Source organism: Perognathus longimembris, chromosome 22, assembly GCF_023159225.1.
Source record: "Perognathus longimembris pacificus isolate PPM17 chromosome 22, ASM2315922v1, whole genome shotgun sequence".
Taxonomy (NCBI): domain Eukaryota; kingdom Metazoa; phylum Chordata; class Mammalia; order Rodentia; family Heteromyidae; genus Perognathus; species Perognathus longimembris.
In genome coordinates, this window is record NC_063182.1 from 12,423,227 (window position 1) to 12,438,364 (window position 15,138).

General features: G+C 39.7%; 1 protein-coding gene across 3 annotated transcripts in view; it reads left to right on the forward strand.

Moving 5' to 3' along the window:
• The window catches only part of Rasgrf2 (Ras protein specific guanine nucleotide releasing factor 2), a 201,947-nt gene that overhangs the window by 127,785 nt on the left and 59,024 nt on the right, over positions 1 to 15,138 (forward strand). For 2 of the 3 annotated variants that reach the window (XM_048331557.1, XM_048331559.1), the window contains exons 16-17: positions 2,514 to 2,636; positions 6,011 to 6,100. In XM_048331557.1, coding sequence (XP_048187514.1) covers positions 2,514 to 2,636; positions 6,011 to 6,100 — 213 coding nt within the window. The remainder of the gene's footprint in view (positions 1 to 2,513; positions 2,637 to 6,010; positions 6,101 to 15,138) is intronic. The other variant, XM_048331558.1, reaches the window with a different exon arrangement.

Here is a 15,138-nt window from a genome sequence, read left to right on the forward strand (position 1 = left end):
TATGTGTGTGTGTGTGCACGTATGTGTGTGTGTGCGCGCGTGTGCATGTGTTTGTGGGGGCTAACGGTGCTGTTCTCTTAACCCTGCTATATTGTCTTCAAAATTCAAGTTGGCAGAGAAAAAGGAGATGTTGATCTGTCTTTAATTTAAATGATGTTTGCACGTGCTTTGCATAATATTAGCAGTTAAAACCTTTGGCAAACTTGAATAAGAATCCTGTGCCAACAATTTATGCATTTTCTGCTTTTCACTTCAGGATGCTACCACACCCACTCTGATTTTGTGATACCAGTTTTGGTCATGACATCCACACCTTCCAAGGCCAAAGGTCTCTCACTCTCTGCTCTCAAGGCCGCCATTGTCAGAGCATGTGCTTTGAAAAGTGCTAGTGGCCTTTGTCCAATTTTACTGTCATTGCAATGATGATGCCAGTTTAGCCATGTTTTCTGGCAGGAGAACTTCAAGTGGAGGGAATGTGAAAAATAGGAAACATCCCTAATTGTGTGAGCCTCACAATGGATTTTTTTTTTAAGAGGGGAAAATTATACAAATTAATTTCCTCCCAACCTAGTCTCCAAATTTGCTCCAGACTCACCCAACAGTCACTACTGGCTTCCCTTTCCAAGATCAGGCAGTTCCTACCTTCTTCTACTCCCAGTGTTTTTACAAAACATGATATCCTGATTCAGATTCCCCACAGTGCTAGCTTTTCATTGAAAACCAAGCCCGTGGCAGGCAAGAAGGAGCTCAAGGGCCAGTCACTGTAGCGAGGCCCCTCCAGGGTTCACGGCTGCACAACTTAGCTGCCTAACTGTGTCTGCGCAGCCCACAGCCCCAGTATCTGTTTCTGTGTTCTCAGTTTGAAAATTGCCTGCCTGTGGGCTGAAAACGCTCCTGATTTTAGCATTTGTTTTGAGCCCACATCTGCCCACTCGTCCTGCCAGCAAAGCTGTTTGCATAAGGCTTGATTGAAAGAGAACACGCCAGAAGGAAATGCCACCTCCACTTCACCATGCTGGCATGCTTTCTTCTCCCTGTAGGTGCCTGGTAGTTTGCCTGGAATTCTTTCTCTCTTGATTATTGGGGACACTAGGGGCCTGTCCAGTATTCTCATTGGGAAGGGTTTTGGGGTTTACCGTATTGCTGACTAAAGATTTTCTCATTTGACTCAGACGTATGTATGAATGAATGAATGAATGAATGAACGGTTGATCGGATGGAGGACATGAATTTGGTATTCTGCTTGCTCTTGCAGAGCAGATGCCTTCCATTACAGATTTTTGAAGGAGCTATTTAGAAAATAATAAAACAAACAGCTAAGCACTGATTTTTTGGTCTGCATCTTGCATCGTTGCCAGTTTTACTGTAATTATGTCATTCAAGGAAAGATTCTAACCATTTTCCTTCCCCAGCCTTTTTGAATCTCTGAAGATTGAAATTGTAGCCATATTTCTAAGGCAGCCAATAATAAGCAAATGTAAAAATGGTTTTCTATGAAGTCATTATGGACTTTATAAACTTTGTTGACTAAAATTTTGAATGGAATAAAAAGGGAAGTTGTTCAGCTGACTAAGGTAATGTAAAACTCATGGAGGTGACACAGTTTTTTAATTATTTATTAATTTTTAAATAATATTTTTCTTTGGAGGGGCATGCACAAAATTATATTTTTACTTGATGAATAAACCAGTGGCCTACACCATAAAGAGTAGCCTAGATCTATGATCCCAGAAGGATGGGTCTTTTGTTCTTCAGATGTTAGCTGTAGCAATAGAGTCTTAGTTGAACTCATTCAACAATTCCCCAAAACAAATTTCTTCTTGCTTCTTGTTATCTGTAGTTGGAGCTCATAGTTATGAGAGGCTGGAAGTGCTCATATAGACCCTAACCAGGGACATTGAGCATTGAAATGTGTCTAGTACAAGTAGTGAACTGAAATGTCACTTTAACTGTACTCAATATAAACTGGATAGTGCTGTCCTAATGTCCTAGGCATCGTTAGTACTGATATGAATTTGGTTAGTGCTTCCATTTTGGTCAGTGCAGCCGACATGAAGACATCAGATCCTGAAGAGCACCCCCTCCCCAAGCTTCCTGACATGGGAGGTATATTAACAGATTAAAATGTTGGTTGCCTTAAGGGGGCAGCTCAAGCAGAGCAGTAGCATAGTCTCACTCTTGATCTCAAGTGTCACTGATAATCTGAGAAAGGTCCTCTTTTGAGACTCTGAGAAAGTCAAAGAATTCTTAAGGCAGGCAATCACTGCATAGCCCCTGTTCTTTTCAACATCTGCTGTTGTAGTGGACAGAAGGAGCAGGCCAAGGTCAGCCAAGGTCAGCCAGGCTTAACAACGTCAACCGATACCAGTCATGGATGGAGAAGATCATATGTAGAGTTAGTCTCATTAGTGTTCTGCTGAGATAGTGACTTGGTATCATATAAAAGATCCTTAAACATGTCGACTACTGAGATGCTTTTTATCCTTATGGTTAACATCCCTGCTGTTTTCTAGCCACAGTGCTGGAGTCCACCTCAACAGCAGGAGTGGAAGGATCCCCAGCAACAGAAGCCGCCGAACACTCACCTTGCCGATCTCCCTCAACTCCCCGGCACCTCCGCTACCGCCAGCCTGGAGGTGAGAAGTCAGAAAGGAATGCAGAGAGAGAAAAGTGATTGCTAGCTCTGAAATCTTCATTTTACTGTTTTACTCCCCAGTTGTAAAAAATAATTGGAAGCAAATAACATGACATAAGACCAAGGAGTGGAAAAACAAATGATGAGAGAATATATGAATATATCATCAACTGGACTGATGTTTGATCATTGCATTGTGTTTGGTGCAGAAGAACATTGAATAAAAGCCTGTCCTAGTCATTAGCTGAAGAATCTCAGTGCTGACTTCATTGAAAAGTTGCCAGATTCAAGAGCCTTATCATAAGTCCCAGTGTACTACTCTTCAAGAATAGGCTCACCCAGACATCACAGATGGGTGGAGGGTGCTTATTTGTAATGCTATTTTATCTAAAATAAAGTCCAAATAGCCAGATTGCTATAATCCAAATTGCTAGTTGCAGACACTTATATATTGTCTCAATATATGGTTATAAAAATTGCAAAGTATGATCTCATAAATTGTCTTGAGACACAACATGTGTGGAGGAAACACAACCAGTTTTATCTTCCCTTTTCCTATCCTTATGTTCTAATAAATTTATCCAAGTCATGGTTGTTTTGAAACATTTTCTTTTTTTTTCCTCAAGACAATTATTCCAAGTCAGAAAAGAAAGTTCTGCAATTATGAAATGAATCTCACCCCAAGTAACCCAAGTAAAATGTCGTTTTTTACTCTCGTAGTCACGCTTCAAGTAGAGCATTTTGTCAACAGCTAGGAAGTACACAACTCCAAATTGTCTGCTCCTTTGTTTCTCAGCCGCTCCATGCAGGCTGTTGGCATTTGCCCTTTGCACTGAAAGCAGCTAGAAGAGGTTGGGTTAGGCCATTGTTAGTCTTGTCTTGGTAGATATTCTAACCTTCAGGGGTTTCAAGTGCCTGCTCAGTTGTGTATCATCTTGCCATTTAGGCTGGTTCTGAAAGGAAGGTGACAAGCTTGGCTTTCCAGGCTATGGAATTAGCCAAATAGAGTCTAGGTCAGTGCAGGGCTTAGACATTTGACAGTGGCCACAGTGGACCCTCTTGAGTTCATTGCCTCCTAGAAGAGTTTTGGATCAAAGGCAATGGAGACAAGAATCTACCCTTTTTTTTTTTTAAACTCTTAAACTTTTTTTTCTTTATTGTCAAAGTGAAGTACAGAGGGGTTACAGTTTCATGGGTAAGGCAATGAGTACATTTCTTATCCAACTTGTTACTTCCTCCCTAATTTTCCTCCTTCTCCTCCCTCCCCATTTCCCTCTCCCCACTATGAGTTTTACCATTGGTTTATACCATATGGTTTTGTAGATATTGCTGTTGCATTGGTTTGTCTTTTAATCCTTTGTCTCTCAATTTTGGTATTCCCATACTAAGTGAAGTGAGCCAGACCCAAAGAAACATGGACTCTATGGTTTCCCTTAGAGGGAATAATTAATACACATCTAGGATAGTTCTAGCAGAAGTTCACAATAGCTCAATAGCTATGTACATATGAACACATAAGATGATGCTAAAAGAAATGAACTTCAAGTTATGGAAACAAGTGGTATATCATTGTTGGAGTTATTTTCAACATGCCATGTGAAACTGTACCTTTATTTTCTTTTTTCCTCCTATTCCCTTCCTGTGGTTTTACCCCTACTCTCACTGTATCTGATTTTAGTACCCTGGGTATTACATATACGTGTATTGGATGTAGGGTAAGAATCTACTCTTGAGAGCTAATCTTCCTTCTTTTTTAAAAAACTATTACTAGAGCCCTATCTTAGATTCTCTTTTCATGTTTAGGTTTGCACATAAAGATTTAAGTTCATATGAGGATTATTTGGAAGTCCTCATTCTGTGTGCAGATTAACAAAGTCCCTTGTATCTTTTCTCAAGTGACAAATTCATGTAGACATAGGTACACAGGAAGGAGGTAGGAATCAGTGATGAAATGGCAGATCCGAAAAAGGACACAATGTTATTTTTTTCTTATTCCTTAGCCAATATTTTGCCTGTTTAAATGTCTACTTGCCACCTGCTTTCATACTTGAGCACATTGAACAGCTTTCTGTTTATTTTTTTGCTTCTTTATTTAATTAAGCACTATAATTTGGGGAGTAAACTAATAAAATCCCTTTAGGTCAGAATGATAGCACACTGCTTTACGGAGAGCCTGAGGGGCAGGAGCAATGAGATCGGCACCAGAATTTCCAAATATTGTGTGCAAAGCAATCTTTGAATGAAAGGGCTTGCCAAGGGTACTTCTTGTATCCTTTGATTTTAGAAGAGTTGTGTTTAATGTAAGCCTCTTTATTGTCTCTTTTCTTTTGGTTTTGGAAATCCAACCCAAGGTCTTTAGGCAAGTGTTATACTGCTGAGCTATGCCCTAAAGATGCTTGAGCAAAAGGGAATTCTATTATATCATGATGTAGAATCATTGAAAAAAAAATCTTGATATTGAGAAACAATTCACATACCACACGATTCTCCTTTCCTTTTTTTTTTTTTTTTTTTTTTGCTGGTACTATGGTGTGAACTCAGGACCTTATCATCTCTCCTGACTCAGTTGCTTGCTGGTACTATACCACTTGAACCATGCCATTTTTTTCCTTGGCTATTCTGGAGATGGATTCTCATGGACTTTTCTGCCTAGGTTTCTTTTAAACCCCAATTCTCTGAGTAGCTAGAGATGTAGATATAAGACATTGTTACTGGCTTTAAAAATCTGCCTTTTAAAGTATGCAATTTAGTAGATTTTACACATTCACAAAGTCAGGCAGCCTTAAACAGCCTTTAATTCTATAAGATTTTTATCACACACCCCCACCTCCAATCCTTTACCTATCAGCATAGATGCCTCATTCTTGTCTTCCCTGGAACCATGAACCTACTTTCTAAATGAACTCACCTATTGAGGACATTGAATGTAAAGGAAACATGGGAAATGGCACCTTTTATGACTGGCTTCTGTGTTACAGAAACCAGAACTGTATTTCTTTATTGGGTGAATATTATTCTCTGTTTTTTGTGTTTGTCTTTTTTGTTTACTAGTTGATAGGCAGTGGTTGTTTCTACTTTTGGCTATAGTGAATAATGCTGCTAAAATATTCATATACAAGTTTTTGTGGGGGCATGTTTTTGTCTTTTTGGCTATAGTGAATGATGCTGCTCTAAGTATTTATGTTCAAGTGTTTGTGTGGACATAGAGTAGAATTGCTGATGTACAACCTGTTGTTTGCTGATGAACAGGAACAGTACAGGGCATATAGCAAAAGTTTTTATCCAAATTCAGTGTAGAGACCGAAATGAGAGTTTTTATTATGGGGTGTATCTGTGTGCCTCACCGTCCTACTTCCCTTCTCTTTCATTAACCAGGACAGGTAGCTGACAATGCCCACTGCTCTGTCTCACCAGCTTCTGCGTTTGCCATCGCCACAGCTGCAGCAGGACATGGGAGTCCACCAGGTGAGTCCACAAGCAGACACAGGGGCAAATTGTCCTACACCACTGGCTCCTGACTGCCAGGGTCTGGATGATTCTGGGAGCCTCCTAGCTCCTTTTCTGAGTCAACGTGTCTACCTCTCTTGCAAATGAACACCTTCATAAGTTCTGTCTTTTGCAACATCATGAACAAGCCTAGATGACACGATGTTAAATGAACTCAGACAACACAGAAAGATAAATACTGCTGGATCTCAGCTATATTTGTGAACTCAGAAAGTTGAATGCATACAAGCAGAGAGTCGAGCGGTAGTTACCAGGAGCTGGGTGGGAGGACGAGAAGAGGTGGTCACCGGATACAAAAAGTCTCAGACAGGAAGAATATATTCTGAAGATCTGTTGTACAGTATGGTGATGATGGTTAATAGTAGTGTACTCTGTTGTTGAAAATTGCTGAGAGACAAAGAGTGCAAATGCTCTCACCACACAAGTGAGTGATAGATGGGTTATATCACTTTGGTCAATCATTCTGCAATGGATGCATGTCTGAAAATACCAAATCGTGACTTAAAAACGTATACATACAAAAGTAAGTAAACAAGCATCTTCGATGCTGAGTGTCACACAAATAGCCTATGGGCTCTACTTATGTGCAATGCTATGTCTGTATCAGGTTATTTCTCCTGTGTGGTTTTATGGTGTTCTTCAGCCTTGTCAGTCCAGTGACTGAAAACACGTTTCCATTTGAATTGAGTCTGGAGCTGAAAGTGAGTGCAGGCGGGAGAGCACGAGGGGCAGGCAGCCTTTGCTCCAGCTGCCTCTCTTCATTCCCACTAGCTCCAGAATTCCTTCTGAGTTGCTGGCAGTCCATTTTCAGTATAAAGAAGTGCTTAAAATAAAAGCAGAGTGCTTTAATAGGTGGAAATTATATTCATCACCTCTGTCCTCTTCTCTCAGAGGCAAGGAAGTGCGTTATGTTGAAGTAAATCTGTAATTGGTTTCAGTAGACCTGTTGCTGTGTCTGTTTCTTTTCTTTTTTTTTTTCTTATTTATTATCAAAGTGATGTACAGAGAGGTTAGGGTTTCATACGTTAGGCATTGGATACATTTCTTGTACTGTTTGTTACCTCCTCCCTCATTCCCCCTTCTCCCCCTTCCCCTTTCCCTCTCCCCACATGAGTTGTTCAGTTGGTTTACACCAAACAGTTTTGCAAGTATTGCTTTTGTAGTCATTTGTCTTCTTATCCTTTGTCTCTTGATTTTGATATTCCCTTTTACTTCCCTAGTTCTAATAGCAGTATATACAGTTTGTTAGCATTTCCCTAGTCGCAGATCCTCAGCTCCTCCCACTAGCCCCCAGATCCGCCCATACCTAATGAGCCACTCCTACTCACTACCTACCTACTTCCCCTTTACCCCCAGAGAGAAGCTGCCACCTGGATAAGGTGCAGATGCCATGTAGCTCCCTCTCCTGTGGGAACTATGGCCCCACTAATAAACCTCCTTATGAACCTTCTTCTCCTGCCTGTGATTATCTCCGCATGGTCCTCTGGGATGGCCAAGACCTGTCCTTTCACAATTTCCAATGTACTCAGATAAGATACAGTGATAGTGCAGGTACAACCACAGCAAGGGGATACTAGAGAATCATCAACAATAGAAGCTACGGTTTCACATATCATGTTGAAAGTAGTTACAACAGTGATATATCACTCGTTTCCATAACATGGAGTTCATTTCACTTAGCATTATCTTATCATTAGCATTCATAGGGGCATAGCTGTTAGGCTCTTGTGATCCTCTGCTGTGACTAGCCTGAACCTGTCTGTTTCTAACTGATGGGTTCCAGTCATACTGCATACAGCCATGAGAAGTGGTGGTGTCTTCTGTTCATTAGCTATTGTCACGCACCACAAAGGAATCCATTTCCAAGATCTATGAACTTTTACTTACAAAATACTATTAGATACTCTTATGCGGCTTCTAAATTGGTGAAGAGAGATTATTCACAATGAGCATATGCTCACATGTTCATTATATATTATTTAGTTATCTAGGTAGAAAACTTGTACATTTACCATATTCTCCCTAAATCTTGTGTCCCAACACTTTTTCAGATGTGGTCAGGCAAGCTGCGGTGTTCTTTGTTCCAAATATTTTTCACATCCTCCCCTAAAATTCCATCCATATAATATAGGACCATCTAAAGTATCCTTATCTTATCAATCCAGCTGGCTTCATGCAGTGGTTGCATTCTTTAGGAATAAACTTCTGCATTGAAAAGGAAGGGATTCTTTACTATGCTTTCAGCAGATTTAATTGTCAATTGTAGTTTTCAAATAACTTTTCCTATCTCCCGGGCTCATCTTTAGGGGAAAAAATGTGTACTTGGAAATATAAGTTCATGTTTCCAAAGTTTCCTAATTCTGTGAGGAAAAGTAGTTTAAAAATTAATTCATGATAAGCTCATATCCCCATTTATTGGATCCTAAATGAGCAAGTGCCTCTTTCACGTGAGATGGTGGTGAAGACACACTATGGCTCTTTGAGTTTGGCTTGTCCAAGCATGTTAGCACTTAAAAAGAACACCTGTTGCGTCTGCTGTATTTGGTCTTTCTTCTCGAAGTGATCTTAGGTAGGTGCTTTCCAATGAGCTAATCAGTCAGACTGTCAGGAGGGAGCCTCCTGAACTTGCTAAGGGAACTCAGCCAGCCTGGCTCTGGGCAGGACATCAGAAATCCTTGTTGAACAGACAGCTGTCAGTACAATGTGGGGATGTTTTTCACTCTGTCAGTTTAGAAGTCCAGCTAGTAACAAATTGAACTTCACAATGGCTATCTATGGCCCAGCTGGAAAGGTAGCGAGTTGCCCATGAATGAGATTCTATGAAAAGAGTTCTCTTTTAGAGTAAGGACCAGTGCATTTATCCACTCAGTGGAACTGGCACAATGAGGGAGGGATTCCATCTTCCTGGGAGAACAAGGTAGAGCATCCCTATTTGAACAGTCACAGAGGAAAGCAGACTCAGAGCATCAAAAGGGCAGAGCTGGGAATATGACTGGCCCTTTGCAACTACCCAGGGTGAGCATGACATTGCCTAGAAAAGAGCTAGAGCTAGATGCCCAGACAGGTATTCCAAGGGAGGGAGTGCTACCTAACAGTGAGCTCCCTAGACAGTCTTTTCATTTGCTCTCTGGATCTATTGCTGACTGGAATTCACCCTACAACCTGGTGGGTTGCGAAGGCAAGCAGGGGGACAGCTTGTGTAAACACTTTGGAACCTCTGCGGGCTTGCTGTCTGTTGTCTTGACACACAGAAGTGCTCAGCTCTGTTACATCTTATCCAATTGTAGGAAGTAGGGAACTTTCTGGTCAAATTAAGGGAACTGCAGAATGGGTTTCCATGTTTCAGGCTCTTCTGAAGGTTTCTCCTGCTTTCATATTCTCCCCCGTTGGCCTTCCATCCTTCCTCCACCAAAATACACAGGAATGTGGCCACCTGGGTTATAACTGGCACTTCTATGGAGTGTGTGCTTTCAAACATACACTCCAGACATTGAGTGATAAACTATTTAACTATTACTTGGAAGCCTTTCTTATGGCAATAAAAGACATTTCAAATTTCACAGTAGTGTGAATGGCTAGAAGAGTTTGTTTACAGGGTAGCTGGCCTGGAGGCTCCTACCTGGGCCTGAAGTCAGGAAAACGTTGTATTTGTGGACAGCAACTCTGTTCATTTGTTTATCTGCTCAGAATTACCTGCTCTGCTATCAGGAATTCAACCTGCCTAATTCTGCACAGAATGGGAATGGCTGGAGGAGGAGGAGGGGTCCTTACTGTATTTTTAAATTCACGTCTATATTTTAGGACATAGAGTCTCCACAGTCTAAAACTGAGCCATTCTCTTCTACATCACACCTCCTTTGCTTCCCTGTGCCTACCACTCCCATTTTGAGAACAAAAATTTTGCTCCTCATCATTAATTTAAGTGCTGTATGTCTGTTTGTCTATCCGTCTAATCTATCTATCTATCTATCTATCTATCTATCTATCTATCTATCTATCTATCATCTGTCTTTTTGTCTGTCTGTCTATCATCATCATATCTCTTACCCATATATTATCTACTAAGCTCTCTATCTTTTCACTCATTACTTCTCACTATTTGACATATTTTACTAGTTTATCTTGCTCATTTTCTATTTCTCCAAGATAAGATAAGATAAGATATATGGAAGCAGGAACTTTTGTTTATTTATGCAATGCTGCAATTCCATAACTAGAATAAGTTTGTATACATAAGAAATGATTGGCAAATATTTGCTGAATGGATCAACGAATTACAGCAAATAGATCATCATTTGCACAATAGAATAGATTCAGAGCAGAAATAAGAAAAAAAACTTTTACCTGCTTATATATTTCTGGGACTATGGCATTCTAAATTATTGGATACTGTCATTATTCTATCTCATTTTTTTAGGGTAAAGGGGTTTCTTTGTTTTCTCAACTCACCTGGGAATGTGCTATCAGTCCATACAAGTAAGCAGGCAGCTTCTTCTGGATGTTTCCTGGGCCTGGGCCTGCTTTGCTGCCATAGTCCTTAGCGCAGCATCTGATGACGAACTGATTACACTTTGCTGATTTAGTCTTGGTCTAACAAAAGCCTTTCCCTTGCATTCATGATGAGAAAGTCTTTGGGATATCCAGGTCCTGAATATGTGCTGCCAATCAGGAGGCAATCACTAACCAGACTGCTACAGTTTAAAGTTTCACACTGTGCAGTTACCAAGAATTGCTTTCGTGTCACAAATACATTCTCCAAACTAAGCTTTTTTTCCCCTCTCCAATAGAGGTACCATTGCTGATCTAGATATTGTATTAGGCCCAATTATAGATGGGTATGGAATTTGTGGGTCTGGTGGGTAAACAATTTGAGGAGCCTCACCTTAAATAAAATAATATAAAGTTACATATATGAACACTGAATTACATATATGAAAATAAAGTTACATATTTGGACACCTTCCATGACTTGGGAACAGGCCAAGAGGTCCTGGTGCTTAAATTTCATAGGCTTCTTGGTAAATCTGCTTTTGATTCATCTCTCTTTTTGACAGCTTTTGGGTAGTGTGTTGAAGGCTTGGGTGCTATTGGGATGTGGAGTCCTATGAGAGGTCCTTAGACCATGAGAGATGACCTTCAAAAAGTTGTGGAAGCCCACTAGCCCTCTCAGTCTCCTTTCTCTGCTTCCTGGCTCACAAAGGAAGCAATTTCCTTTGCCACACATGCTCTCTATCATTACAATCCAATGCCTTTTCTGATGATAAGTTAATTGCCTCAGGTTATTTCTTTATAGTAAAGCAAAACAAATACAGAATGCAATTCAGGCAATGTTGGACATCACAAGTTAAGGACATATTATTGTATGGTACAGAATGGAGGTGAGAATGTGGACCATCATCCATCAGCCATTAGCCATCTTTTGTTAAAGTTAGTTCAAAATTCAAAAACAGCAAATGTCATAAATGAAGAAAAAAGCCAACTCAATGCAAATATCAAGACTCCTGTGGTCCTGCAGACTATATTTATTATATTAGTTGATAATAGTGAGTAAAGCAGAATCATGTTCATGGGCTATTCTGATTATTTCCCAAAATATTAAACATGCTCCTCTTTCTTTGGTATAGCTTTATGGAGTTCTTGTGTGTGTCATTGCACTGGTTGATATGTATTTATAGGCATCTGCTCAAATTTTGCAGTAGAAAAGATGTGTGCATTTCAGATGGTTGCTGACACAGGCAACCTGCAGGTGCAGTTTGGATACAGCTATGATATGAATAGAAATGCAAATCCAATGAATAAATATATCAGGGCACATTATGGCACTCCCTATAAACCTGGAGCTGCAACATTAATCACTGGGTTTATGAAATGATCTAAACTGAAATATAAAAGTGTAAGGTGGGTTATTATTATGAGAGTACAAATAATGGCAGCAGAGGTACTATAAGGAACTCTTGATTATCTGTGAGCAGATTATATGCTTCACAGTTCTATGCAAGTCAAAGTAAATTAGTAAAGTAGAGGAATGGTTGAGTGCACTTATAAGAAAATTAATGGCACAGTTACAATTGCTTAGGGAGGTAGTGAATGCTTTATTCCTGATTATCTGGTACACAAAAGGTACATGATTCATAAACTTCGTGTGTGTGTGTGTGTGTGTGTGTGTGTGAGAGAGAGAGAGAGAGAGAGAGAGAGAGAGAGAGATGACTTAGGGACACTGATGAGATCAAACTAAGCAACTCAAGGGCAGTGGGGAAAGGAAGAAATGAGAGAAAAAGAAGGAACAGATGACACCAAGCAGAAGGAAAGAAATGTACATATCACCCGACCTGGAAGGAATTGTTTTATTGTTAATAATCAGAGTTCATAAGCATTGTAGACTAGCATGACAATGTCCATCAAGGGGAAGATTTTTTTAAAAAATGATGAAAGCAAGGGGGTGTTGGGGGGAGGGAAGGCAGGAGAAAAATGAGGAAGGGGGTAACAAGTATGACAAGAAATGTATATGTATTCACTACCTTAAGCATGTAACTGTAACCCCTTTGTACATCATCTTGACAATTAAAAAAAAGGAAGTCATGGCTTGTGAAGTCAATAGCAGATCTGAGTTTCACTGAGGGGACTTAGACCAGTTTTTTTTTTAATGCTAATATCCAGAGCTTTTTCCTTTAGGCAGAGAAACATCCCCAGTTGACACCAACAAGGAAGGTGCAGAACTCCTGGAGGAACTGGCTTAAAGGCATGTGTATAAGTGCACACACATTTGCTTCAATATTTTACTGATATAATGCCAGTTCATGGTAAAGTTTGGATTTCAAACTCTGTAATAGATTTTTATACAGATAGATTTTGTGATTACTTGTCTAACTTAGATGGATTACCTGTTCAAAATAGTTGTGTAATCCTAACCTACCTCTATAAACATACATGTAGTCCACATTTCTTTTTGGGGGAAATTGAAGTCATGTGTTTTGGGGGAAAATGAAGTCATGTGTTTGCTAGGCAAGTGCTCTACCACTTGAGCCACACCTTAGCCCCTTTTTGCCTTGGTTCTTTTCAAAGTAGGGTCTCCCGTTATGCTTGCTCTTCAAGTAGGGTCTCCTACTTGTGCCTGCCCATGTTGCGGGCAGGTATGCCCTGTGCATGTGGTCATTGCATTAAATGTGTATAGTACCTATTACATCTTGTAAACTTTTATGACCCGGCTGACCTTGAGCCAAGATCTTCCAATCTTGGTCTCCCAAGTAACAAGGATTACAGGTTTGAGCTATTTGCCTGATGTAGTGTTATTTTATGCATCCAGGAGCTTTAGGTAAAGGTATAAGAAGGCAAGTGGGCTGGAAGTGATTATGAGCAATTCCCTTTAAAGAAAATATTCACCAAAGTAAAATTCTGTACTCAGTGAAATAAATCCACCTTTGAAGTTGAAAGAAAAAGATTTTTCTCAGAAAAATAAAACTGGAAGGACTTCATTTCTGATCGACTTTCCCTACAAGGAATGTGGAAAGAACTTCTTTGGGAGGAGAAAAATGGTACAGATCAGAAACTTAGATCTTGGGAAAGAAAGGCACCAGCGAAGAGACAAAACACTTTTCTTATTTTTAATTGATGTAAATGACAACTATTTAAGGTGAGAGTATTAAACATTATGTTGGATGATAGTAATGACTGAGTAAGTGAAATAAATTATAGCAATGTATAAAGGAAGAATTGGAATTACCCGTTATAAGGTAGCTGTAGTACACTGAATGAAGTATAGGATGAGTAGGGAGGATTTATGTTATTCTGGCTAGAACTTGGGTTGTATTCTATGTGTACTATAGCCAGAAGAAGTGCTTGAAATTCCTCCTTCCTGTTTTCCATCTTCAAAGAAAGCGCTGCAACTTATGGTTCTTGTACTGGGTCTCTGCTGGCTTGTGTTATGATAGGAAAGAGGATGCGCATTCTGTGTCCTCCAGTGGAAATCCCAGGGTTTTTACTGACTCATGCCTCATATCTGTGATCTATACAAATGCTTCTTCAGGGAGATAGCTCTCTTTCTTGATGCCCCCTACTTCCTTGGCCACAGATTCCAAATGGATGTACTTGACTTTCTATCTTCCTGACTATCTTATCTTTCCTTATAGGGAAAACACAAAGCCTAGAATGGACAAGAGTGAGAGGAATGTCTTTTCCTGTGATTGAGGTTCAGAACTAATCTTTTCCCTTGCCAAATACATTTTGTGGTAGAAATGTACCTGGCACATTCGACAATGATAATCTTCCTTCCCCTTTCCCTGCAAGAACCACAAAATGATCCTTCTCCAATCTTTACTGAAAGGACCTCTGGATGCTTTCTGGAAGTATGGGGCCTTCTGAAGGATCTTTAGAGTTGCTGCAGCCCATTCTGCACCACACTTAGTCTAGCAATTCGTCAAATACCCTTTCCTACCTTACTACCATTTCATGGTTCAGGTGACATTAGCACCAAGACAGAAGTTCTTAAGTAACTTTTCAATTCCATTATTCTCAGTAGGCCTGTTTTCTGAAGTTATTTTTAGATACTTGGTCACTGACATATAGAAATATAATCATCTACTATATTTTGTCTTGTTTCTGAAAACTTTCTAGGTTGGTTAATTTGTATAGTTAATTTTAAATTAGTTAATTTAACCAAGTTTAATTTTTATAGATGTTTTAAGTATATCTGAATAGAAACAGTTTTATTTCAATCTGTATAACTTAGAACCAAGATTAACTTTTAGATCTTTGTGGGTTTTTTAATAGAGATTTGCATTCTGCTCAAAGCTGGCTTTAAATTCCTGGGCTTAATCTATCCTTCTGTCTTAGTATTGTAGGCTCTAAATTCAGACCATTCCTCCTAGTTTGAGTCTATGTTAGAATTGTGAATGCTCCTTTTTAAGTTCTGTTGGGTACAGGAATAACCTCTGGTTATGTCATAGATGGGGCTTATTATTTTTTTAAGGTTGTAAATGTTTTCTTTCATGTAAGCATAT